General features: G+C 32.9%; 11 protein-coding genes and 1 non-coding gene across 12 annotated transcripts; 6 read left to right on the top strand and 6 right to left on the bottom strand.

The window, feature by feature from the left end:
* Window positions 1-1,135: 1,135 nt before the first annotated feature.
* Window positions 1,136-2,446, top strand: NAEGRDRAFT_70774 (uncharacterized protein; the record flags this gene model as incomplete). Its single annotated transcript, XM_002674088.1, has 1 exon — window positions 1,136-2,446. The coding sequence occupies one exon, from the start codon at window positions 1,136-1,138 to the stop codon at window positions 2,444-2,446; it is 1,311 nt and encodes a 436-aa protein (XP_002674134.1).
* A 430-nt stretch (window positions 2,447-2,876) lies between these two features.
* NAEGRDRAFT_70773 (uncharacterized protein) lies at window positions 2,877-3,287 on the top strand (the record flags this gene model as incomplete). Its single annotated transcript, XM_002674087.1, has 1 exon — window positions 2,877-3,287. The coding sequence occupies one exon, from the start codon at window positions 2,877-2,879 to the stop codon at window positions 3,285-3,287; it is 411 nt and encodes a 136-aa protein (XP_002674133.1).
* A 415-nt stretch (window positions 3,288-3,702) lies between these two features.
* NAEGRDRAFT_70772 (uncharacterized protein) lies at window positions 3,703-5,358 on the bottom strand (the record flags this gene model as incomplete). Its single annotated transcript, XM_002674017.1, has 1 exon — window positions 3,703-5,358. One exon carries the CDS (start codon window positions 5,356-5,358, stop codon window positions 3,703-3,705), a length of 1,656 nt encoding a protein of 551 aa, XP_002674063.1.
* Window positions 5,359-5,564: 206 nt separating this feature from the next.
* NAEGRDRAFT_80726 (uncharacterized protein) lies at window positions 5,565-7,776 on the top strand (the record flags this gene model as incomplete). Its single annotated transcript, XM_002674086.1, has 2 exons — window positions 5,565-6,116; window positions 6,234-7,776. The coding sequence occupies 2 exons, from the start codon at window positions 5,565-5,567 to the stop codon at window positions 7,131-7,133; spliced, it is 1,452 nt and encodes a 483-aa protein (XP_002674132.1). The 3' UTR covers window positions 7,134-7,776.
* Window positions 7,777-7,845: 69 nt separating this feature from the next.
* NAEGRDRAFT_80725 (uncharacterized protein) lies at window positions 7,846-11,109 on the top strand. The gene is made up of 4 exons (XM_002674085.1): window positions 7,846-8,186; window positions 8,263-8,358; window positions 8,406-9,238; window positions 9,288-11,109. Exons 1-4 carry the CDS (start codon window positions 8,022-8,024, stop codon window positions 11,086-11,088), a joined length of 2,895 nt encoding a protein of 964 aa, XP_002674131.1. The 5' UTR covers window positions 7,846-8,021; the 3' UTR covers window positions 11,089-11,109.
* Window positions 11,110-11,126: 17 nt separating this feature from the next.
* On the bottom strand, window positions 11,127-12,401 carry NAEGRDRAFT_70769 (uncharacterized protein; the record flags this gene model as incomplete). Its single annotated transcript, XM_002674016.1, has 1 exon — window positions 11,127-12,401. The coding sequence occupies one exon, from the start codon at window positions 12,399-12,401 to the stop codon at window positions 11,127-11,129; it is 1,275 nt and encodes a 424-aa protein (XP_002674062.1).
* Window positions 12,402-12,662: 261 nt separating this feature from the next.
* Window positions 12,663-13,931, bottom strand: NAEGRDRAFT_70768 (uncharacterized protein; the record flags this gene model as incomplete). Its single annotated transcript, XM_002674015.1, has 1 exon — window positions 12,663-13,931. The coding sequence occupies one exon, from the start codon at window positions 13,929-13,931 to the stop codon at window positions 12,663-12,665; it is 1,269 nt and encodes a 422-aa protein (XP_002674061.1).
* A 680-nt stretch (window positions 13,932-14,611) lies between these two features.
* Window positions 14,612-15,835, bottom strand: NAEGRDRAFT_70767 (uncharacterized protein; the record flags this gene model as incomplete). Its single annotated transcript, XM_002674014.1, has 1 exon — window positions 14,612-15,835. The coding sequence occupies one exon, from the start codon at window positions 15,833-15,835 to the stop codon at window positions 14,612-14,614; it is 1,224 nt and encodes a 407-aa protein (XP_002674060.1).
* A 296-nt stretch (window positions 15,836-16,131) lies between these two features.
* On the bottom strand, window positions 16,132-17,659 carry NAEGRDRAFT_51170 (uncharacterized protein; the record flags this gene model as incomplete). Its single annotated transcript, XM_002674013.1, has 2 exons — window positions 16,132-17,212; window positions 17,271-17,659. The coding sequence occupies 2 exons, from the start codon at window positions 17,657-17,659 to the stop codon at window positions 16,132-16,134; spliced, it is 1,470 nt and encodes a 489-aa protein (XP_002674059.1).
* A 114-nt stretch (window positions 17,660-17,773) lies between these two features.
* Window positions 17,774-17,854, top strand: NAEGRDRAFT_t490. Its single transcript has one exon. It is a non-coding gene; the product is annotated as a tRNA-Leu (tRNA).
* Window positions 17,855-18,034: 180 nt separating this feature from the next.
* Window positions 18,035-19,173, top strand: NAEGRDRAFT_58822 (14-3-3 like protein). The gene is made up of 2 exons (XM_002674084.1): window positions 18,035-18,107; window positions 18,169-19,173. The coding sequence occupies exons 1-2, from the start codon at window positions 18,041-18,043 to the stop codon at window positions 18,783-18,785; spliced, it is 684 nt and encodes a 227-aa protein (XP_002674130.1). The 5' UTR covers window positions 18,035-18,040; the 3' UTR covers window positions 18,786-19,173.
* Window positions 19,174-19,671: 498 nt separating this feature from the next.
* On the bottom strand, window positions 19,672-20,517 carry NAEGRDRAFT_70764 (uncharacterized protein; the record flags this gene model as incomplete). The annotated part of the gene is made up of 1 exon (XM_002674012.1): window positions 19,672-20,517. One exon carries the CDS (start codon window positions 20,515-20,517, stop codon window positions 19,672-19,674), a length of 846 nt encoding a protein of 281 aa, XP_002674058.1.
* Between the last annotated feature and the right edge of the window lie 1,570 nt (window positions 20,518-22,087).

Here is a 22,087-nt window from a genome sequence, read left to right as displayed (position 1 = left end):
ATTCGTTTGCTTGAACATCAAATTTTTACGAGCTGTTTTTAATAATTCCTCAATTTGCCCTTTTGAATTAACTTGATGTTGTGTTATATTTTCAACATGAACACCTTCATCCCTTGTCTCTCTACTAACATTAGAATCATGACCAACAATCCTATTTACCTTATTTTCAATTTAATTGTACTGTTATTTAACATGTCATAGCAAGATTCATTATAAATTTCAAGAACACTCATCTCAATAACATATTCCAGCTGTGAAAAATTGCCTTTATCTTCCAATTGTCTAAAGATACTTTCTCCAAACAGTGGAACAAGACCATTTTCATTATTAAGAAGGGTGAAAGTTTTCCCAGATCCTGTTTGTCCACTAATATTCATCAATAATTCCATATTTGTTATCGAATTTCAAATACTCACTATGAAATTAAAGAATAATTAAATCCTTTCAAACATTGATGAACCATTTCCTCTCCAAAATAATTCCAAATATTATCATTATTCCGTCCGAAGTCAAATACTCGATCCACAATAAATTCTTCTTTTTGATCACAAGCTGTTAATCCTTCTCCTTCTACTCCTCCAACTCTTGTTGTATTAGTGTGCTGATATGTTAATTCGATTTTGGTATCATCATTTGTTTGGATCGCCACACCCTGATGTAATTCTAAATCCCGCACACTTGGAGGCCTAATCCTAACAAAAACCTTCATAAATTCCCTCCTATGATTGAACCGTTCATCATTGTATTTTCCTTTCAATAATTGTTGCGATCGATCAGTGCCATCTCCATCATAAAGATCAATTAATTGACATTTAACTTTCAATTCATCATTCATTTTTTTATTACAATACCAGGTAAAATTAATCAATGAGTTAAAGTTGAACCCAAAGATTGGATTTGGCATCATCTTGAAATATCTAATAAGAAAGAGAAACTTGTGATTGATCAATAACATGATCTAAAATATTGGAATCAATTTCTCTTTCAAAGTTGAATCTTCAAACTCTTGAAGCTGGTCTTTAACCTTTCCTTATTTATTTTGGAAGATATTAAGAATGTTGTTTGATCTGTATTTCAATTAGTACCATGTATTTTCCCGCCACAATTTTGAAGCAAATAAACCAATATAAAAAATATGGCACATTTGTTTAAGGAAGATGGAGTGAATGATATGCAAAAGAAGCTTGCTGCTGAGGAAATTCCATTCTATGATCCATCCCCTAGTGTAGAGCAGAGTATTGTATCGTTCATACAGTCTCCACCACCCAATAACAACAAGGCTAAAATAATGACTCTTTTTGAACCGACAGGCACAGGAAAGACAACAATTATCAATAATATTTCAAAAATTTATACTAATGTTTATCAAGTAACAATACATCCAAGTATATCCGGATACATTGGACGTTCTGAGGTTAGGTGGCGACAGTTTTTTGGTTCAGTTGTGGATTGTATATCAGAGTTTAGCCAAACAAACAAATCAATTATGGTTAGAAATCCACACGGACTGGAAACTCCTTTCTTAATGATATCTTTGACTGTGGAGAAAGTATTAGGGAAATATTCATTTCTGTTTCTTCATTTAGACGAATGTCAGTTAGTGATGAATCAAGAGTTCTTTAAAACTCTTTCTTCCTTAATGCCTTGCTCGCATAATGTAAAGATGATACTTACAGGAACAACTGCTTTAGGAAATGACGAAATTAACGGAACGAGTTATTTTCAATCTATTGCTTGTCCTCCTTTGCCACCATTTACTGCAGAACGAGTTAAAAAGGTGTTGAATAATGTATTAAAATGGGAAGAATTGAAAATGCAAAACCAAACGATCGAACAATCAGAAGAAATTAAAAACAAGATTGAAGAAGAAGTGGCAGGAACGCCAAAGAACATACTCTACTTCTTACAAGAATTAAGAAATCAGTCAAAACCTATTACAAAACAACTGCTACAAGATACCCTTGATGGTGCTTATTACATCTACAAGACCAAACAAAAGAAAATGTTGGAACAACTTCTCAATATCGGAAAACAATCATTTGAAAATGAAGCACTATTAGAAAAATTAGTAATGATTTTTTCATTTCCAAACGATTTTGGATTGAAAAAGGATGGAAATGGTGTTTTGACTGGTAGTACTTCAAATCAAGTTATTCAATATCTCCTTCCTTTTAACCATTCTGGATTGGTTAGAATCAATCAGGAAAGAGATGATACAATTACACTAGCAATTCCAGATAATTTCACATTAAGGTACATTAGAGAAAACACTTTGTATTTCCCTAAGGAGTGGCTTGACACTTTCAATAACTGTTGTACTGTTGCAGTCATAGGGTACAGTGTACAAATTTGGCTTGCAATTATGCTCCTTAACCAGTACTCAACCCTCAGTGCCCATGTCCAACGTATTATCAAAAAAGAACAAATTCTCATCTATTATAATTGATTCGAACAAGAAACATTATTCCTCATTCATAGGGCAACCTGAGGATATTGATGTGATAGGACCAATGATGGCAAGGGATGGAGGTGAGGACAGTTCATGTGTAGATTTAATTTTACCATATTCTGCCTTGGGTTTTGACAATCAATGGGTAAAGTTCCACTTGGTTGTCCAAATTACTTGTTTGAAAGAACCCACCCTTCAAGCAAAAATATTCTTTGATCGTATCCTAAACTCTGCCAACAGCCAGTCAAACAAAAAAAAGAGAGCACATTGCACACCTTGTATTGCATTGTTTTTGACTGTTTGGCCATTAGCACTCTCTGGAAAGAATATAAAGTCTGTAAATACGCTGTTAAGGCAAAATTCTAACTTCCTGCTTTTTCAATTAGACAAGAGTCCAGAGCTTATCCCTGGTTTGAATTTATTAGAAATGACCGAAGATTTTATGTTGTTGCAAGAATGGGTAACAAATACTAATACCTTTTTAAGTATTGATTCTAAACATAAGTCTCAAGAGTTATCAGATAAGCATATTTCACCTTATGGAAGTTCAAAAAAGCAAAAGACACAAGAAGATAAAGTGGTGGACTTTTCAAATTTGGATGAAAAGGAACTTGCCACTTTTTTAAAGCGAGCTCACCAAAACAAGCATTTGAAACTAAGGGAAGATCATTTGAAACTATTGTTACAATATTTGGAAGAAAAGGACTTTAATAGTGAATCTCTCTTGGCTGTGGAAGAGGAAACACTCAAAGTTACCTTGAAAAACGCAGGTTTACACGAAGGACCAATTCTAAATATTTGTTGCTTTATTAAACAATTAAAACATTCACAATATTAATTCTTCTTTTATCACAAAGCGTCTTTAATAGATAATTGCACTTGAATCTTTCATAGTATTCATTCCACCTTAACTTGACAATTAATTATTTATACTCTAATGTATTCACATTATCACCACCATATCAATTTTCAAAGATTTTTGGTTAAAGGATGGTAAATTGAAAATTGTGTTTTCATTTCCTCCTATTTGACCACTCTCCAACCAAAATCCAAATTGGTATCTATCATCTAAAACCATTTGTATGTAAAATTTAGCATTGTTTCCAAAGAAATTAATTATTTTAGAGCTAGTGATTATCAACTTTTTGAATTCATCCTCTTTTCCTTTTTTCAATTTAAAGGTGACATTTTCGTTTTTTACTGTACGTTTTATCGAGCTTGGGTAACTCTTAAAGGAAAGATGGAGTATATTACTATCTATTAAGCTTAATATCATAATTGTTAATAATGAATGACTTACTGAACGTTAACGAAATTGGTGTTTTGAATCTTTGACTATACTCTCCAAAAATCCTTTCTTTCGCAGGCCAAGATAATTCACTTTGAACAAGTAGTGTTTCAAGTACACCCTCTGAAAGGTCTCTTGTAGGTGCTAGTTTGGAAGAGAAACAACTTGCCAAGGCTACATGAAGTTTAGTATGACTTTCCAATTGAAATAGAAAATAATACCTCATTAACAAACTCGACTTCTTCATAATTTTTAAAATACACGAATCATCTCCCAAATATCTTGCCAAATAAATCACTGGCAACTGCATTTCGCAACTAGTTGGTAATCCACCTCTTAAGCAATTAATATAATTCTCAAATATCTGACTGCAATCAAGTTGTTCTTGAAATATTTCAGATTGAATAGATCTCAAATCGAGCACAATATGTTTGTTCTCATTTTCATTAAACCTATTCCAGTTTAAATTCAACATTGTTGAAAAGTATTTTGAATGTTTCAACAACTCGTAGGAAATTGTAAAATCCCTCTCTTCAAATCTGACAATCACAGGTTCAGTGATATTCTCAAAATGTGCCAAATCTTCAGACAAAAAATCCTTTAATCCAAATTGCTCTTCAGGGTTTTCAATGAATTGAAAATTACCATTCAATCTTTTCGCTAACCAAAACACTGTTTTGCTGAAACACTCTTCAACCCCATCTCCCTTTTCGTATGCATAAACAACATTGAATTGTGCATCTTTATGACCATTCTCAGCCGATTTAAGATACCATTCAAATGCTTTATACCTATTCTTCTCAACACCCTCTCCAGAATCGTATGCACATCCAACATAAAATTGTGCTGATTTATCACCTTGTTCAGCAGCTTTCAGAAACCATTCGAATGATTTTCTTTGATTTTCCGTGACTCCTCTTCCACAATAAAAAGAAATGCCAATTGCTAATTGTGCTCTTACGTCCATTTGTTCAGCTGCTTTCAAATACCATTCAAATGATTTTGTATCATCTGGTTCAACACCCTCTCCAATCTCATATGCATGGCCGACATAATATTGAGCGCCTACATCACCATTCTCAGCAGCTTTCAAAAGCCATTCAAATGATTTCGAAATATCTCTCATTATTCCCATTCCCAACTCGTATGAACAAGCAACAGCAAGCATAGAGGTTGTTATACCTTGTTTAGCAGCCCTTAAATGGAATTCGAAAGCTTTCGGTAGATTCTGTTCAACTCCCTCTGCAAAACGATACAGCAATCCAACATTACACTGTGCTTTGGCAAAACCATTCTCTGCACTCTTCAAATACCATTCGAAAGCCTTTCGAATATCCTTCTCAACACCCAAACCAATATGATAATAATAAGCAATTTTAAATTGTGTATCAGCACACTCACACTCTTCAGCAACTTTCATAAAACATTGAAAGGCTTTTTCATATTCCTTCTCTTTTCCGTAGAGAACTCCACGATTAAACAACTCTTCTGTGATTGTTGTTCTCCTATTCGAAACATTGTTAGAATTTAATGGAAAAGACTGATGGGATGATGGTGAGGTGGAGTCTTGTTGATTATCATTGTCTTTGTTAGCCTCTAGACTTGAAGTTGCTTGTTGCATTTTTAAAGTTATTTTTTTGGTAATTTTAAAGTAAGTAAATATAGAGCTGACCTTTGTTAGTGATGTGACAGTGTTGTGATGGTTGACAAATTCATGATTATGTATTTATGCACACCAATAATGAACATGTGCCTTACTCTTTGTGTGAACTAAAAAACAGCTTAAAGTTTTGCTTTTTATTTAAAATTTGAAAATATCTAAAAAAAATGTCTGATCAATTGTATGGAAGACAATCAGTCATGTTGCAACCGATGGTTGAGACACCTCATCCAATCAGCATCAAACTGATGAGATTGAAGAAACCTGATTTTTCTCTCACTGTTCCGATTCTTCCCGAAAAGACTGATGCTCTTGGTGATTATAAATTATTTTACAAGACGCCAAATTATGTGTCGGATGTAAAATCAATCTATGGGAATGAAATGCCTCTGAGAGCTTCTCAGCAACAACAACAAAAGGAAGATACACTCATTGAAATTCCTGGCCTTGAAGATAATGGAAAAAGTCTTTTGGATCGCTGTATTATATTTGATAGTTTGGGTTATAATGATGGTTGGTGTTTACCAAGTGCTCCAGGTGCTATCTATGTTGGAGAACATCTCAAGTGTTACATTTCTCTTCACAATGAATCGTACAAAGTTATTCAAAATATTTCAGTGACTGCTGAATTGGTTACAGGAAAAGGAAAAACAACAAAGCAAACACTATTAGATATTAGTTCAACTCCTTTGGATCAACTCGGATCCAAGACAAACAAGGTTAGTTTAATAATTGTCATGATGATGCTGATGAAATAATAATTGGAAATTTACTATTTATTATTGGAATTTTGAATTAATTTATTATAATTGTTGTGGATTTATTGTGATGAGTAGGATTTCATTATTGAACACCCATTAACTTCATCGGATGACATTCAAGATGATGAGGACAAGACAGTTTTGACATGTCTAGTTTCATATTATGATCCTGAAGAGGGAAGAGTGAGAAGCTTTAGAAAACATTTTCCATTCAAAGTCTATGATCCTCTTGGTATGAAAGTTAAGGTAAACACTTTTGGAAACCATGTTTTTGTACAATTAGATTTACAAAATTTAACACAAACACCATCCTTGTATATTGAATCTGTAAAATTTGAACCAAATTTTGGATATGAATTGATGGATCAATCAGTTCATAATACTTCCGAAAATTACTTTGAACATCCATTATTGAGAGGAGAATCAAAGAGATTTTTATTCGAACTCGTTCCAAACTCAAAGAATAGAGCTATGAATGTAACACAAAATTCTGTCTTTCTTGGTAAAATATCTCTCCAATGGAAGAATACCATGGGAGAATGTGGTATGCTCTTAACAAACCCTATTCCTCACAAATTAATACCAAAACAAGACCTGGAAGCTTCAATTATTGGATTTACTTCATCTATACCTGACGAATTTACCATTCTGGGATCAAATAATAATAATAATACTCAAGAAAGCTTTACACTCTATACACCATTCTATGCTGTATGTGAAATTACTAATTATTCCAAAGATGTAATGGATTTGAGTATTCATTTGGATAGTGACAAGATGTATCCATTGGCAATTAATGGATCATCTCTCCAAGCTGTTGGAGAATTGCAACCTTTAAAATCAAGACACGTATTTATTCCACTATTCCCACTCCAAAGAGGAGCTCATCTCGTTGCTGGAAAGGGAATTCTTGTTAAGGACAAGAAATCTCAAAAAGCAGTAGCTCTCTCAGCAAAACCAATCATGATCGAATAAATTATTTATTGAATTACTCGAATGATTGTGCTTGTTTGATTGCCTCCTCTCTATTTTTCCTATAAAAGCCCCAGTGACGAAGCATTTGTTGATGAAGCATATCTCTGAAATGAGCTGTCTTGCAATCCTCTCTAAATTGTTCATCATTTACAATTCTATCCAAAATGAATAAACTATATGGATATTTGACAAATCTAGCATATTCAGGGTTCTTCCAATATTGTAAATATTTACAATATTCTATAAATCCAGGATCTTCAAAATATTTGTATTGAGCCAGGTATTGTAAATACGAGGCATTTGCTAATAATTGAACAAATTCCAATTCCATTTCAAACCTCAGTTTACTTTCATCCTCCGTTTCATCATAGATTTTCTTTTTTATAATTTTGTGACTATCAATAATATCACTCTGATTATCTGAATAATTTGTATTTATATCACTAGAAGTTGATTGATCCTCCATATTTTAAATTCCTGTTTGATATTATCTATATTATTATTTACAATTAATCTTTATATACAAAAAGCCAATACAATCTTGATGAAAAACTCCCGATTTGTGTTGTTGGTTTTTAAAAATTATTATTCAACAAGGAGAATGAAAAACTTCGCGAGAATGCACAACAACAGGACAATGGAGTTTGGTCTCGGGTTAATTTTTTTTAATAATTTAAAAAAAGCCTTTTTTTGATTCTTGTTGTTGGAGAGGCGATTTTTCAGCGTCATCATCACAGCAAGAACAATCTCATCATCACAGCGATTGATTTATTATTATTAACATAATCAAACAACAATATAACTGGACAAAGTTGGATCTGGATTTTTAATTGTTTGCGGAATTATTTAGATTTTTAATTTTGATTAATATCATATATATCTTGGAAAATGTTATCGTCGGTGCTTTCTCCTCCAATATTTCCAAATTCTTCCTCACAATCACTCTCTCTTTTGAATGGATCACAATCGGTTGCTTCATGGAATCCAAATACAATCAATTGGTTTTCTGTAGTATCGGGCAGAGATGTTTACTATTATAAAATTGATGAAAGAGTAAGTAGTTACATCAATTTAAAATGTAGTAACGAAGGATAATTGAAATTTATTGTGATCCGATTGTTATTAACAGATATTGAATAATTTACTTGAAGAAAAACCAATTCAATTTGATACAAAACAAGAATTCACATCAATTTCTACAACTTCTCTTCAATCCGAAGCTTTGGTATGTTTTTTAGTCTTATTATTGACTGTTTTTTAACACTTGAATAGTGCAGTACTTGGTCTCCAGAGGATAGAGATATTCATGCTGTTGGATTGTCTAATGGATCAATTTTGTTTGATAATGTTCAAAGTGATCAACATGTTTTTGCTGAATTTACAAGAACAGACCCAGCCAATAGAGGAAAAACTTCATCACCTCCTTGTAGATGTATTGATTGGAATAGTGTGGATACTAATTTAATTGCAGCAGGTTATGACAAGGTACCAAAACAAAATTGTGTTGCAATTTGGGATGTAAATAGATTGAATTCTTCAGCTAGTATTATTTCTGATACTGAAAGTACTGTTAGTAGTGATTACGGTGGATTAAGTGGTTTACATACTGGTTCATTTGTAAATCCTGTTAAAAAACAACATACCATCTCTAATTCTTTGCAATTACCATCAAGAACATATTTCACAACTAAGGTAGTGACAAAACCTCTTTATGAATTATGTCCAGGTGAAGGTGCCACTAGTATTTCATGGATTCCAGGACAACCTTCTAGCTTCCTTTTAGGTACTAGTTTGAAGTATATTCGTTTATTTGATTTAAGAGAATATGCATCATCAATGAAGACATACAAACCTCCAAAGAATTTTGCTGTTCATAACAAGTCAGTTTTGGGAATTCATTTTAATCCTTTCGACAATAATCAATTTGCAACATATTCTGAGGATAGTGTTGTCAAGATTTGGGATATGAGAAAAATGCCAAATCCAGTTAGAGAACTCAATATTGCAAATATTTTACCTCAACAATTAGTTCAAAAAGCTCCTCCAGTAATTTCACAAGTTCAATGGTCTACATCTCACAAGAATGTAATTGGTGTACTCACAAAGTAAGTAGCATTTCATAACAATATTTTTTTGCTAATGTTTCTTTATTAGGGATTCAAATACTGTCAAACTTTGCGATCTTTCAGAACAATCCAAGTCTGTGAAATACAAAATTTCTAACCACAAATCAGTTTTTTCATCTAACGGCTCGATATCATCATTTTCCTTCCACCCAACTATTCCAAGATGCCTTCTGTTGTCAACTTCAACAGGTACAGTCCAATATACTCTCCTCAAAGATTTTGTCAAATTCTCAATTTCATGTAACGAAGAAATAGTATCAGCACACTATAATGAGGTAGTAGAGAATGATTTCACCCAATCGAATGATATTATGAGTATTATGAAAGAAAGAGCCAAGAAGGGAATTGGTGTTGATGTGAAACAAAATATTGAAGTTTCTAAATCCTTAAAAGATACAGATGGAATGATTATTTGGTCGTGGATTAACAAAATGAAAGAGTTGAATATTCGTAACGATAGACAACAACCAAGTGAACACTACTATACAGGTATCCAAGCCATTCTAGATTCATCTATTCTTTTATATCAAAATACTGGTCAAGAAGTTGGAAATGACATTTTACCATTCAAGCCACTTCCATATTCGTATCCAACCAATATAAATACAGCTAAGAATATGATCTACCCTCCTCAATCTGAAGCAATCAAGTTTGGATCAACAATAAGATATCAAAGTCCACAAAGAAGTATTTGTTTGCACGTGTGTGGCTGGGATCAAGAATATTTAAGTAATTTGAAAAATTCACAAATACCTGCAGACCAGTTAGATGAAAGAAGTGTAGCAATTGCTATTTTCAACTTGGATATCAAAACTGCTGCTAATGTTTTGGGGTTATTAAGCGATAATGATAAGAGAAGTAATTATATGTTCTTGGCATATGCTTTGGGAGGCTATAATGAAAACAGACGAGAAGAATTCCAAAATGTTTATAAGAATTTGTATCCAAAACTGAAAGATCCATACTTGTCAGCAGCTTTTGGGTTCTTACTTTCGGAACCTAGAAACGTTGATTATGTTTTGGATCAAAAAGCCATACCAGTTAGTGATAGAATTGCATTTGCTTGTTATTATCTCAATGATATTGAACTTGGCAAGTATATCAGTTCACTTAAAGAAAAGGCATTTGCCACGGCGGATATTCAAGGACTGATTATTACAGGTTTACAAACCATTGATAGTTTCAAGTTGATGCAACAATATGTAGATAGGACGGGAGATGTTCAAACAGCATGTTTAGCATTTAATCGAGCAATCACTTCCAAGTTTTCTAACAATGTTTCATACTCAGACATTTGGATGGAAAATTATAGAGATTTATTGGATAGATGGAAGATGTGGGAGCAAAGAGCATTCTTAGATATAAGCATACAGCAAGCCGTGAGAGGAGAAAATATAATTAATCATGAAGGACCACACCACCATCCCCAATCGATCGCCTTCTCTGGAACAGCACCTCTTCTTCAACCAAGTGTGTCGATTAAGTGTGCATTCTGTTCTCAATCCCTCCATCATTCTAGTTTACTGGCCAGTAAGGGTGGTAGACAAGCTCAATTAGCCACAAAACATGGTAATACTTCCTCAATGCCAAAAACAACCAGTTGTCCTTCTTGTAGAAAGCCACTTCCAAAATGTGCTGTTTGCTTAATGTCATTTGGATCACCATCTCATTCTATGGGTAATAACCAAACAACTGAAATGGATTTCTGTTTTTCATGGTGCACAAGATGTAAACATGGTGGTCACGTAAAACATTTAGTGGATTGGTTTAAGCATCATGACGAATGTCCTGTCAGTGATTGCAAATGTAAATGCTTTTCATATCTTTAATGAGTAAATATTTATTCCTATAATTCCTATTTGAAAATTTAATTCTTACGTTTGGTTTGATCGAGGGCTTGTCTTGTCAAAAGTTTAGTTTGGGTAATAGAAGGAGTCTTTGATTTCGATGGGAAGAACTTTTCCAAAACCTTTTCAGCCTTACCCATAGCTCCCTTACTTCCTTTTGTTGGATCAACTTCTGGAATCTTAAAGAAGGCCTTTACTGGCTTTCTAGACATGAGCAAATAGAAGAGAATTTGGAAAAAGTTAGATGGAATCCAATACATGAAAAGAGCAGCTGGAAGTCTGCCAGTGAATGGAACCAATGCAAATGAGAAAACACCCATACCAACAGCAATCAGAGATTGAATTCTTCCCGATCCTGAACTTCTAAGGAATGTATTGACAAGGAAAACAGCCATAAAACATGAAGCTGAAATAATTGGAAGAACATAGGTTGGATCTTTGACAGTCAAGTCATTGAACCAAAGCATACCTCCCCATTGTAAACCTTCAATTTCTCTAACCATTCTATTGATACAGAAGAAGAAGGCAATAAAAATAGGTGATTGTAATAATGGTAAAAACATGTGAGACATTTTGAAACCTTCCTTCTTTGTAATTTCTTCATAAGTCTTTCTGGCATGTTCTCTTTCAGTTGGTGATTTCTTTGGGTCAACTTGGTCCTTTTTCAAATTTGTTAAAGATGTTCCCAACTTGCTCATAATAGTACTTGATCTCATACTCATAACGTTAAGAGGAGACATGACAAGACGAAGAGCAAAACCAACAGTGGCAATACTTCCCCACCATGGCAAACCAGCATCATGAAGAGCAATAATACAAGCTTCAAGAAGTTTAGAAGGATTCAAATAATCGGTAATTGATGAAAACATTTCACTCATATTTTCTGCAGCTTCCAATTGTTGTCCAGCAACGTCATCTTCAAAATCATCCAAATCAAAACTTTGTTGTCCGTGAAGTGGTTCATCAAAAGCCTTCTTTTGTGTAGTAGTAGCAGCAACAGAAGCAGCATCGACTGTTGATGTTGTTGTTGTATTCAATGTTTGAGAAGTAGTGGTATTAGCAGCAGCGGTAGCAACTTCTGTTGTTAGAGGAGGAGGCACAACACTACTAACATTATTTCTAGACAATATACTTGATGAGAAGAAGCGTTGTTGTTGTTGCTGTTGTGCTTGTGTATTGATGTAGATAAAATTCTTCAAGAGAAGAGAGGCTGCTCTCTTATTGCCGGAGAGAAGCGAGGATGAGGAATTTGTTGTGGAACAAGGCTTGAAAAGATGGCGGGAAAGTCTTTGCATTTTTTTTTAATATTTTCAAACTAACTTGCAATATATTTAAATAATAATAATATTGAACAATTATTGAAATGTTGTTGTTGAAAGAGACATTGTTCAATTGGTGGTACAGCTGTTTGGTGTGAAAAATGTAGAATTGTGATTTTTTCAATCACAATTGTTTACAATAAAATTGTCTAGAAAAGGAAATTTGTGAAAGTGGTGGGCATGAATTAGTTCAATAATTAAGTAATTAAGAATTGAGAGTCAACAAGTTTAACATGCTCACCAAGTATCAAATCTTTTTGGGAGGTGGAATTGTAAATATTCCAATCTGTTTGCTCTCAACCTCAACAATTCTTCTCGATCTTCACTATATCCACAAATTGTTTGAAAATAGTAGGAACCGTAAATACATTCAGGTTTGAGCTTGACAGCTTGTCTTTGAAATTCCATACTGCTCTTTTTGAATGGAAACGAATAAATATTGGTTTCGTCTTTCCATATCCTTAATTTCAAATCGTCAGCGAATGCTGTATAATCAACTCGTGATAATTTAATTCCAAGATCGAGAACCTTTTTCACAAACAATGGATCTTTCCAAACATCAGATATCTCACGAATTTCATATCTCATTAGCCCCTTTTTTGCAGATTGTTGAATTATTTTCCAAATTATTTCTTCATTAATAAATTTGCATAACCTTGTTGGAAAATGAGTGTCTGGATATATTTCATAAAGATCAACTAGCTCCTTAACAAATTCAATGTCCATAAACAGAGATTCATCAATTGTGTAAAAAATATCATTCTCACTTTGGCGATTCCTCAAACAAGTTTCTAATAGAGTTTTCATAATTTCTCTATCACTAGAAAACATATCTGGAACTTGTATGTTACCATTGATTTTTGCACATCTTAGTATAAAATCTCTATCATTTTGTAAACTCTGATCAAATAATTCAAAACAACCAGCATCCGATTCCAATCCAAAGAGTACAAGTTCTACATTTTTCAAAATACTTTCTTCAGCATACTCTAAAACATTTCCTGATGAAATTGAAATGAGTTCACGAATTACCTCTTCATCCCTTCTGAGATTATCTGATGCAAATTGGAAACATGAGGCCCAGTTTTGCACAGCCACCTTAACAATTTCTCTGTCATTTCTTAACTCCTCAGAGGCGAATCTCAATAATCCTTTGTGATAACAATAAGTTCCACCATCTATCTGTCTAATAGCTTCCAGCACATAATTTCTATCAGATCTGTATTTCAAATCAAGAAATGCCAAAACTCTTCCAAATTTCTTTACACAATCCAAAATGAAAATAGGGTCATTTCTCAAATTTTCAACAATTGACCGATGTGAATAGAGATAGGTTTGAGTTTGCAAAATATCGAAGGGATTTCCGATATATTCATCATCTGAAAAACCCGCTAAAGAATATGTTCGAGTCACAACATGTGCAAAATATACACTCCTTACAGTCTCTGGATCATTTCTGAAACTTTCGTTACACCTTTCCAATAAACTTTCGGCACTAACAATCATTTCCTCAATAGCAAACAACATAAACTCCTTGTTAAATGTCAATTCATCTCTAAATCCAGTCCAATTATACGTTTTAACAAGAAATCTCCAAACCTCCTCATCAGTAACTAGCTCCTCAATTTCTTTTCTAGCTGTTGTATAACCTGAAAGTGCAGCTTTTTTCAAAAATTCAAGATCTGTCCTCCATCCGAAACAACTAGGTATTCTAATGTCATTATTTCTAATTAGACTCGAAACAACATCCCTTTCGAATGCATATTCGATTTTTAAAAAACAATATTCGTCTAGATTGAACTTGTCCGATTTTATATTTAAAGTTTCGTTCAGCCAATTTACGAGTCCTTTTTCTTGTTTGATGAATTTTTCTTTTAATTTGTGAAAATTAGTCCAATCATGGAGTGTGAAAATCTATTAGAACAAGTTGAGTCATTTTTTTAATCTGAAGTCCAACAAGCTCTCAATTTGATTGTTTCATACATCCATGAAGGACACCACATAATTCTATTCAATTATACATGACGAATTGAATCGACACATTATCCTTTCAAATGCTAGAGACAATTTAGAAATAGTACATTCTCATAATTGTGAGTTCTCACGGGTGTTTCAGGATTGTGTTTGGATGAATATACGGGAGAGTTTTATGCTTTTCAAATGGATTGTGTTAATTTTCAAGTAGTTCAAGTTAAAACCCTTATATCTGATAATCTTTGTTCTCTACATTTCCAAAATAATCTCTCCTGCATTTCTCTTTCAAACTGTTCGGGTTTCCTATAGCCATGCAAGAGACAAGGAGAAATGAATGCATTTTTCGAATTATGATCCAATATTCTCTCCATTACACAATTCACTTCTTCCAATTCTGTCGTATTCACAATATGAAAGGAATGAATCTTTTTAAATTCAATCTCATTTTCGAAATTCAAATAATGAGAAACTATTGAGTTTACAACCTTCTTCAGCTCATGCTTATTAATAATTTCTTTAAATTCAGGTCTCATTTTGTAATTTCCCAAATGAATGGAATGTCCTTTTTGCAATTTCTTAATTAGAATATCTGGTTTTGTAAAGATTACAATTTTCCTTGCTGTTTTTAAAAAACGCGTATTTATCAACTCTTCCATCAACAGTTTCGACTCTTGTATCCTCAATGTTTGTGTGTCCTCAACTGTGTATTGATCTAGCTCTGCAAGTGATATTATAAAAATGGCAATTGATTGATTATTGAAACAACACAACCATTTCTTTCTTTGACCTCTAGATCCTCCAGCATTCTTAACAAGTATATTATTGTATCTGAACTCTCGTACTCCCTTTGTAATTTCATAGGATAGAGCCAAAGGAAAGAATTCGGTTTTTGATTTGATTCTGGAAATTAATTCTTCTAAATTTTCCAAAATTAATAAGCTCAATACATGGTAATAATTAATGTTGGGATCTTTGAAATTTTCGGAAATGTTAGGACTAATAGCATTCCATTTAGTTTCGAATAAATCTCTAAAGAATGGAATATTCCAAATATACATCAATAATTCACAATAATCAAATTCTGAAATTTGTGATTGATCAATATTTGATTTATCATTCAAATTCTCCAAACATGGTCCGAAACTCTTTGGAATCAAGTCGATTATTCTACTCCTTTCACTTTCCAAAATAGTCCACAAATTTTTAATCATCAAGAAGCAAACTAATTGTAAATCATGGTTAAACTCATTTCGATTCGAATAGTGTCGATTATTACTCAAAATACGTTCAATCATATAATAAAACGTTGAAGTTCCACTATCAGCTGTTCCCAAAATAATCCAACTTTCTTCTCTAGTTGACTGTTCTTGTTGAATTGTTATTGACTCTCCGATTTGAGATGGCTTGTTCATTGGGTGTGATGACTTGGACCCCATTTTTTTAAAGTTTTGATTTATTAACAATTTTAATGTAAAACTTTGGAAAGAAAAATTGTAACTAACATTCGCTTATATTACTATTGATAACCACAGCGTTATATTACTTTGATTGGAAGGAGTTATATTTTCCAAGTTGAAATTTAAGACTTGCAACTAGCAAGAATTTGTCCCCTTGTTGAAACAATATAATGAAGTACCAAAACATGTCAAATTACAAAGATTAATTGAATTATTGGAATAATTGAAATAGTTAATGAATTGCTGTGATTAATTAGAAATTTGGATTACATATTCTACAAATCTGGATAGCAATATTTCATTCTTTCATCTAGTAATTCCGTTGAAAATTCTCTGCAATATCCATTCTGCTTTACAGCTTCCAAAATCAAATCACGTTCTTTTTGTAATATTTCACTAGCATATTTGATAGCATAGCCATTTCTTCTGATGGCCATTAGTACCACTTGCTTATCATTCTGCCACTCATAAGAAGCCCATTTCAAAGCTCTTCCATCTTTTTCAATGGCTTTTAAAACTACTTCCTTATTGGTGATTCCTTCAGGTATGTATCCTAATGCTTCAAGAGTATCACGAATGAGTTTCAATTGGAATGTACTTTCTTGACGAAGATCTTTGGAAATATAGTGCATGATTTTGTAAGAATGTTGCTTGAAAGCTTGTAAAATGAATTCAGTGTCACATTTCAATTCATTGGAGACATATTTAAATGTGTGAGGATTGTTTTGAATGACTTGTAAAATAAAGTGCTTATCACTCTTTAACTCATCTGAAACTAATTCAAAAGGTTTAGCTTGATCAACCTCATACGCAGCAATTGGTTTCCTGCCAATTTCATTCTGTCTAATTTTGACAGCTTCCAGAATGATTGACTTGTCATTTCTCAAATCTTCAGAAGCAAAATTCAATGCCATTCCATTATTTTCAACAGCTTTCAACACAATTTCTCTATCATTCCTAAAATTATCGTTCAATTGACCAAGTAAAAGACCATCCAGGGCAACCACTTGCAATGCAACATTTCTATCATTTTTCAATTCATCACTTGTGAAAAAATCTGTTGCTTTTCTTGGTGGATATGCAAATTGATAAGCCAACTTGTTTTGACTGAAAGCTAGCTCAACAATATCATCCTGACTCTTCAACAGATTGGATGCAAATTTTAGAGCTAGTCCATTCTGTGAAATGGCATTAATAACCACCTCTCTATCATTACGTAGCTCATCAGAGGCATATTCAAGTATTAAACCGTTCAATCTCACAAGATCTTTCACAAACTCTTTATCATTTCGTAGCTCAGTAGAGGCATAAAAAAGTGCACTCTCGTTTCGAATAGCAGCTTCGTAAACGACTTGTCTAAATACGAAAGAGATTTTTGTTAATAAATTATTAACTTAATGCTTTCTATACCTACCTATCACTTCTCAATTCCTGTGAAATATAATACAAGTTCTCCCTTCCTTGTTTAATCACTTCCATAACCAATTCCTTGTCATTTCTCAGTTGACTAGAAGCATAACTAAATGATTGACCAGAAATTTTAACACATTTCATCATAAATTCCTTGGAAGTAGTCAACTCATCAGATGCATAGCGAAGAATTGCCCAATTCTTGGCCACACATTTTAGAATATACTCCTCATCAGATCGGAACTCAATTGGAATAAATTGATGATTAATAATTTTCCTATTATTTTGCAATTTTTCTGCACTGGCCGATTTGTAAAAGTCATCTAATGAAATTCCCTTCTTCTTTTTGGTAGTCTTCTTTTGTTTGTTGTTGGTGTTCTTATTGTTGGTCATGTGTTGAATTTTTTTGTGATTATGCTAGAAGCGAACAAGAAAGAACTTGTGTGAACAGATGGGAATATTTGCCAATTTCTTTAAGAAAAACAAATTTTGAACAACGGATGTGAAGCAGGGGTTCCCGAGTGGTCAAAGGGGGTAGACTCAAGTTCTACTGCGCAAGCTTCGTGGGTTCAAATCCCACCTTCTGCAGCTTTTTCTTCTTTTTGTTTTTCCTTAATGCCCCTTTTTTCAACAGTTTTATCTTCTCTACAATGCCTAGTTCCTACTATCAACATATGAATTCTTGTGCTTCTCTATAAAGAAAGCTAATCAATAACGATGACAACTCTAAGTGATGCCTTTATATAAAAATTCATAACAAAAAAAATAGACAAAATGCATAACTCTAGAGTGGATGTTTTGTTCCTTGCCAAAGTTTTCGACCAAGCAGAGAGATATGAAGGTAAGAAGAACAGTACCAATCATTGAAATTAAAATTTCGAATGATGAAACCATCAATGAAGAAATAGCACAACTCTTAAAAGAGATAGTTCAATCGGATGTTGAATTGTCACCTGATGAACGATCTCTACTCTCCGTGGCCTATAAAAACATGATGGGTAGTAAAAGAAATGCTTGGAGAATCATCAGTTCATTGCAATTGAAATATGAAAATACATCTCAATCGGAAATGATCAAGAATTACAGAATTAAAATCAGAAATGAAATTGTGGATCTTGGCAATGAGGTTTTGCAATTATTGGATCAACATTTGATACCATCCAACCAATCTGATAATGTTTCTGCAGTTTTCTTTCAAAAGATGAAGGCAGATTACTATAGATATATTGCAGAGTTATTTATCAATGATGAAAATGAATTTGGAAAGAAGGTAACTGAGAATTGTTTAGAGACCTACAATTTGGCTAAAAGCATGGCTGAGAATTTTCTTCCTGTTACACATCCAGTCAGATTGGGATTAATTCTGAATTTCTCTGTATTCTGTACGGAAATAATGAAAGATTATGAGTTAGGTAGGCAAATGGCTGAACGAGCATTTCATGAGGCTGTGTCGGAATTGGAAACTCTTTCAGAGGAATTTTATTATGAAACTATTACAATACTTCAATTATTGAGATAGAGGGTTTTGCTCTGCTTTGATTTGCTTAATATTAACACAGGCAAGATATAGAGCCATGATATATTCATCTGTGTGTTGTTGATATTTAGAATAGATGCAATCTTGAAAGACATCGCCACTTTCAGAAATGAGTCCAACAGCCAGATCTTGAAATGAAATTCCATTAATTTTGATAAGAGGAAGTATGTATTCACACAAGTAGTTGGAATTCAAAGAATCTAATGCATACTTTTTTCTTTTGATCATACTCACTAGAAAATCAATATCAAATATTGAAGGATAAAACTTGTCTTGTAAATAGTCAATGATAGGTTTTGGATTTTTAGAATAATAGATACGATCCAAGTATGTAGCCACACAATCTCTCAATAAATATCTGCTTGATATCTGCTCTACCATTATTAGTTCATCAGGAATAATTCCCTCGAAGAATAAATTGGCATTAGTTGATCTCCATGATTTGAAAAAATGACAAACTAAATTACTCGACTCATATTCCTCATAAATACTGAAATTATACTCCAATTTACAAAATTGATACAATTTCACATATTCACTAAAGTGATATTCTGGTGTTGGTGTGAATAAAATACTCAACAAGTCACTTCTATCGATTCTGTACTGTTTTCCTCTTAACCATTCTATAAGCTGAAATCTGGCTGGACTGTGTTTATAATTCCCAATGCATATGGATTCAATTTCTAAAATATCAAGAAATTGAAATTGAGCATCAGTTAGAATCAATTCCTGGTTTTTCACAATTCTATTTGTCTCGTCCTTAATATGATTCCATATTTCAAGAGATGGATCGTGTGTTTGGACAAAATTTTTAAAAGCCTGAATCTCCTTAATTGAGTTGTGCTTTTTGCCATATTTTAAAATAATGTCAAATGCATTCATTACTCATCGTTTCAAAATCATTTCCCATAATAAAAGTTTCTAACAAATCAGATCCAATTAGGTGTGTGAATAATTTTGCCACTTGCAGAATAGATAAATTAATTTTCAAAATCTTGATGATATCTGGCAAGATAACAGCATACTCGGGTGATAATTCAATCCCATCACGTAAAATATCAGTAATAATTTCAGAATTTGAATTGGTAATACTCTCCAATTGTGTAGAATTGATCAATTTTTTCAACATATTCTTTTCATAACATTTCAATGCTTCTCTTCTAATAAGAGCTTTCAAAGAACTCAAAAACTCCTCATGATTATCATTCTTCACAATTGCCCCAAAGAAATTAGAGTAAAATTGCCTAGATCGTTTCCTCGTCAGCAATTCTACACACTCCAAAATATCAAACTTTGATTCTATTCCAAATTGTTCATTCAAAATTCTAACATAATATCGTTCCATCATTTCCCCAATTTTCAACTCGAGCGATCGGAATCTTTTCCTCACACTCGACTTGAGAACAATTTCAGAACATTGATGATAATTTGCCAAGCCTTTCTTTTTAATTTCTTTAATCTTTTTCAAATCATTCTCCGATCGAACTCTTGTAACAAATTGTTCAATGTGAGCCATCAATACATTGGCTAGTAGGGTTTTCCAATAGAATTGTATATTGCTTTTCTGTTCTACTAATTCTTTTCCATCATGAAAGGAAAAATAAGTAGAATATTCAGTGGTGAGAAGTAATAGTAAATGAGCAATATCACGCAACGAGTCGAGAAATTCAGCCACATGGAAAATAACTTCACTCGGTACCGAGTGTTGAAACATTTTTTTAATTAAAAGAAGAATATTTAATTTAAATATTTTTCAATTATTAATAATATTTAATATTTAATTTGTATTGAAAATGTGCATACCAATTAAGGAAGGTTTCAAATATGACTTGATTTTAATTGAAAATAAGTGTTTACAATGTATAAAATCCAATGTATGAAATAACCAAGTGTTGATGGAGATGACATCTTGTAGATTCTTGAAACTACAACTAAATGTCTACAAAATTGGATACTTAATAACTCTTTCCATATTGGAATCCCAATGAGGAAAATGAGGAAAATCTTTTGATTTTTCATGATGACTTTGAATTGTATTAAACTGTAGATGGATGGTGATTTAATTACCAATACAAGCGTAATAATGTTTATACAACACACATCTTGAAACATCTCTTCAGAAATCTGTTCAAAAGATGTCCATCAGATTTTTCCATTTAAACAAAAACCATTACATTTTCTAGTGATCATGAAGTGTGTTGATCTTGAAAAATTCGGAATGTTTGATTTTAGATTTTGTATGTAAAGTGACTTTGTTCATATTACAATGAGATGAGGAATGGATATGAATTTGGAAAATAGTGGATTGGTTTTTGGATGTTGTATTAGCGTTATCTTTGTGAAATTTGGGTTGTATTTTTGTCCATGTTTGTGGTAGGTTCCAAGACGTCAGGCATCAGGTATCTCGATTTTAAAATGTACAATTTTTTCATTTTGCCCAAATATATCTGTCTTCCCAAAATGATGAAACAACGAGTATTAATAATCTCGGCAAACTTGGCGAATGTGAAATGGTTGTTGCTGTATCAAGAGAATCAATACCCGGAAATAATTGTTTTTATTTTCTACATGTTAGGAAGTTGATGCTCACGACAAGATTTTCATGCAAATATCTTCAAAACATTTCATAAAGTAAATATCTATTGCTCATACCCGAAACAACATCACCATTCATTTGACCTCAATTTTACACTCCACACCTCATCTCTTGTTGCATTACTACTCAAAAAAGGTCGTTGAACAAGTATTTGCACTCGAACAAGAACATGTGGATATAAGGAAACAGACATTACAGTAGTATATCTCATACCATTGAGAAAAAATGCCAAGAGCTAAATTGGAAACTGTTAAGTCTTTTTCTTGCTAACGCCAAATATGTTGTTGAAATCGTAATTATTAGAACAAAAAGAGCCCATTTTATTAAATACTTTATAATTTCTAGATTAGAGCGGGTGCAACCTTTTAAATAAACGTTATTTTTTATTTTTATTAAACGTCCAAGAGCGGTTCGTCACACTTTCGAACGGGATGAAAGCGAAGATGTAAGTTCGCCAGTTTCGCACAAATGATGAACACATCTTCGTGTTTGACAAGTGGGTGCCTAAATGTGTGGTTAAGTATGTCAAATCGTTTGATACGACCAATCACATTTTCAACAGTTACACGCGCAGCACCAATGACTTTGTTAATTGTTTTCTGATACTGTTCTAATTCACCACCCCGCGGTTTCTTGAAAGGTGTAAATATCTCTGGTACTCCAACATAACCAAGGTCACCAAGATGTT

The sequence above is a fragment of the Naegleria gruberi genome, assembly GCF_000004985.1.
Source record: "Naegleria gruberi genomic scaffold NAEGRscaffold_42, whole genome shotgun sequence".
Taxonomy (NCBI): domain Eukaryota; phylum Heterolobosea; class Eutetramitea; order Acrasida; family Naegleriidae; genus Naegleria; species Naegleria gruberi.
Note: the sequence above shows the minus strand (reverse complement) of the source record. Positions and strands in the feature narration are given on the sequence as shown.

Bases quoted from the DNA above. Each gene is read 5' to 3' on its own strand.
- NAEGRDRAFT_58822 (XM_002674084.1), top strand. From the start codon at position 18,041: ATGCATAACTCTAGAGTGGATGTTTTGTTCCTTGCCAAAGTTTTCGAC. The intron at 18,108-18,168 runs GTAAGAAGAACA...CCATCAATGAAG, and splicing joins CCAAGCAGAGAGATATGAAG to AAATAGCACAACTCTTAAAA.
- NAEGRDRAFT_80725 (XM_002674085.1), top strand. From the start codon at position 8,022: ATGTTATCGTCGGTGCTTTCTCCTCCAATATTTCCAAATTCTTCCTCA. The intron at 8,187-8,262 runs GTAAGTAGTTAC...TGTTATTAACAG, and splicing joins ATTATAAAATTGATGAAAGA to ATATTGAATAATTTACTTGA. The intron at 8,359-8,405 runs GTATGTTTTTTA...ACACTTGAATAG, and splicing joins CTCTTCAATCCGAAGCTTTG to TGCAGTACTTGGTCTCCAGA.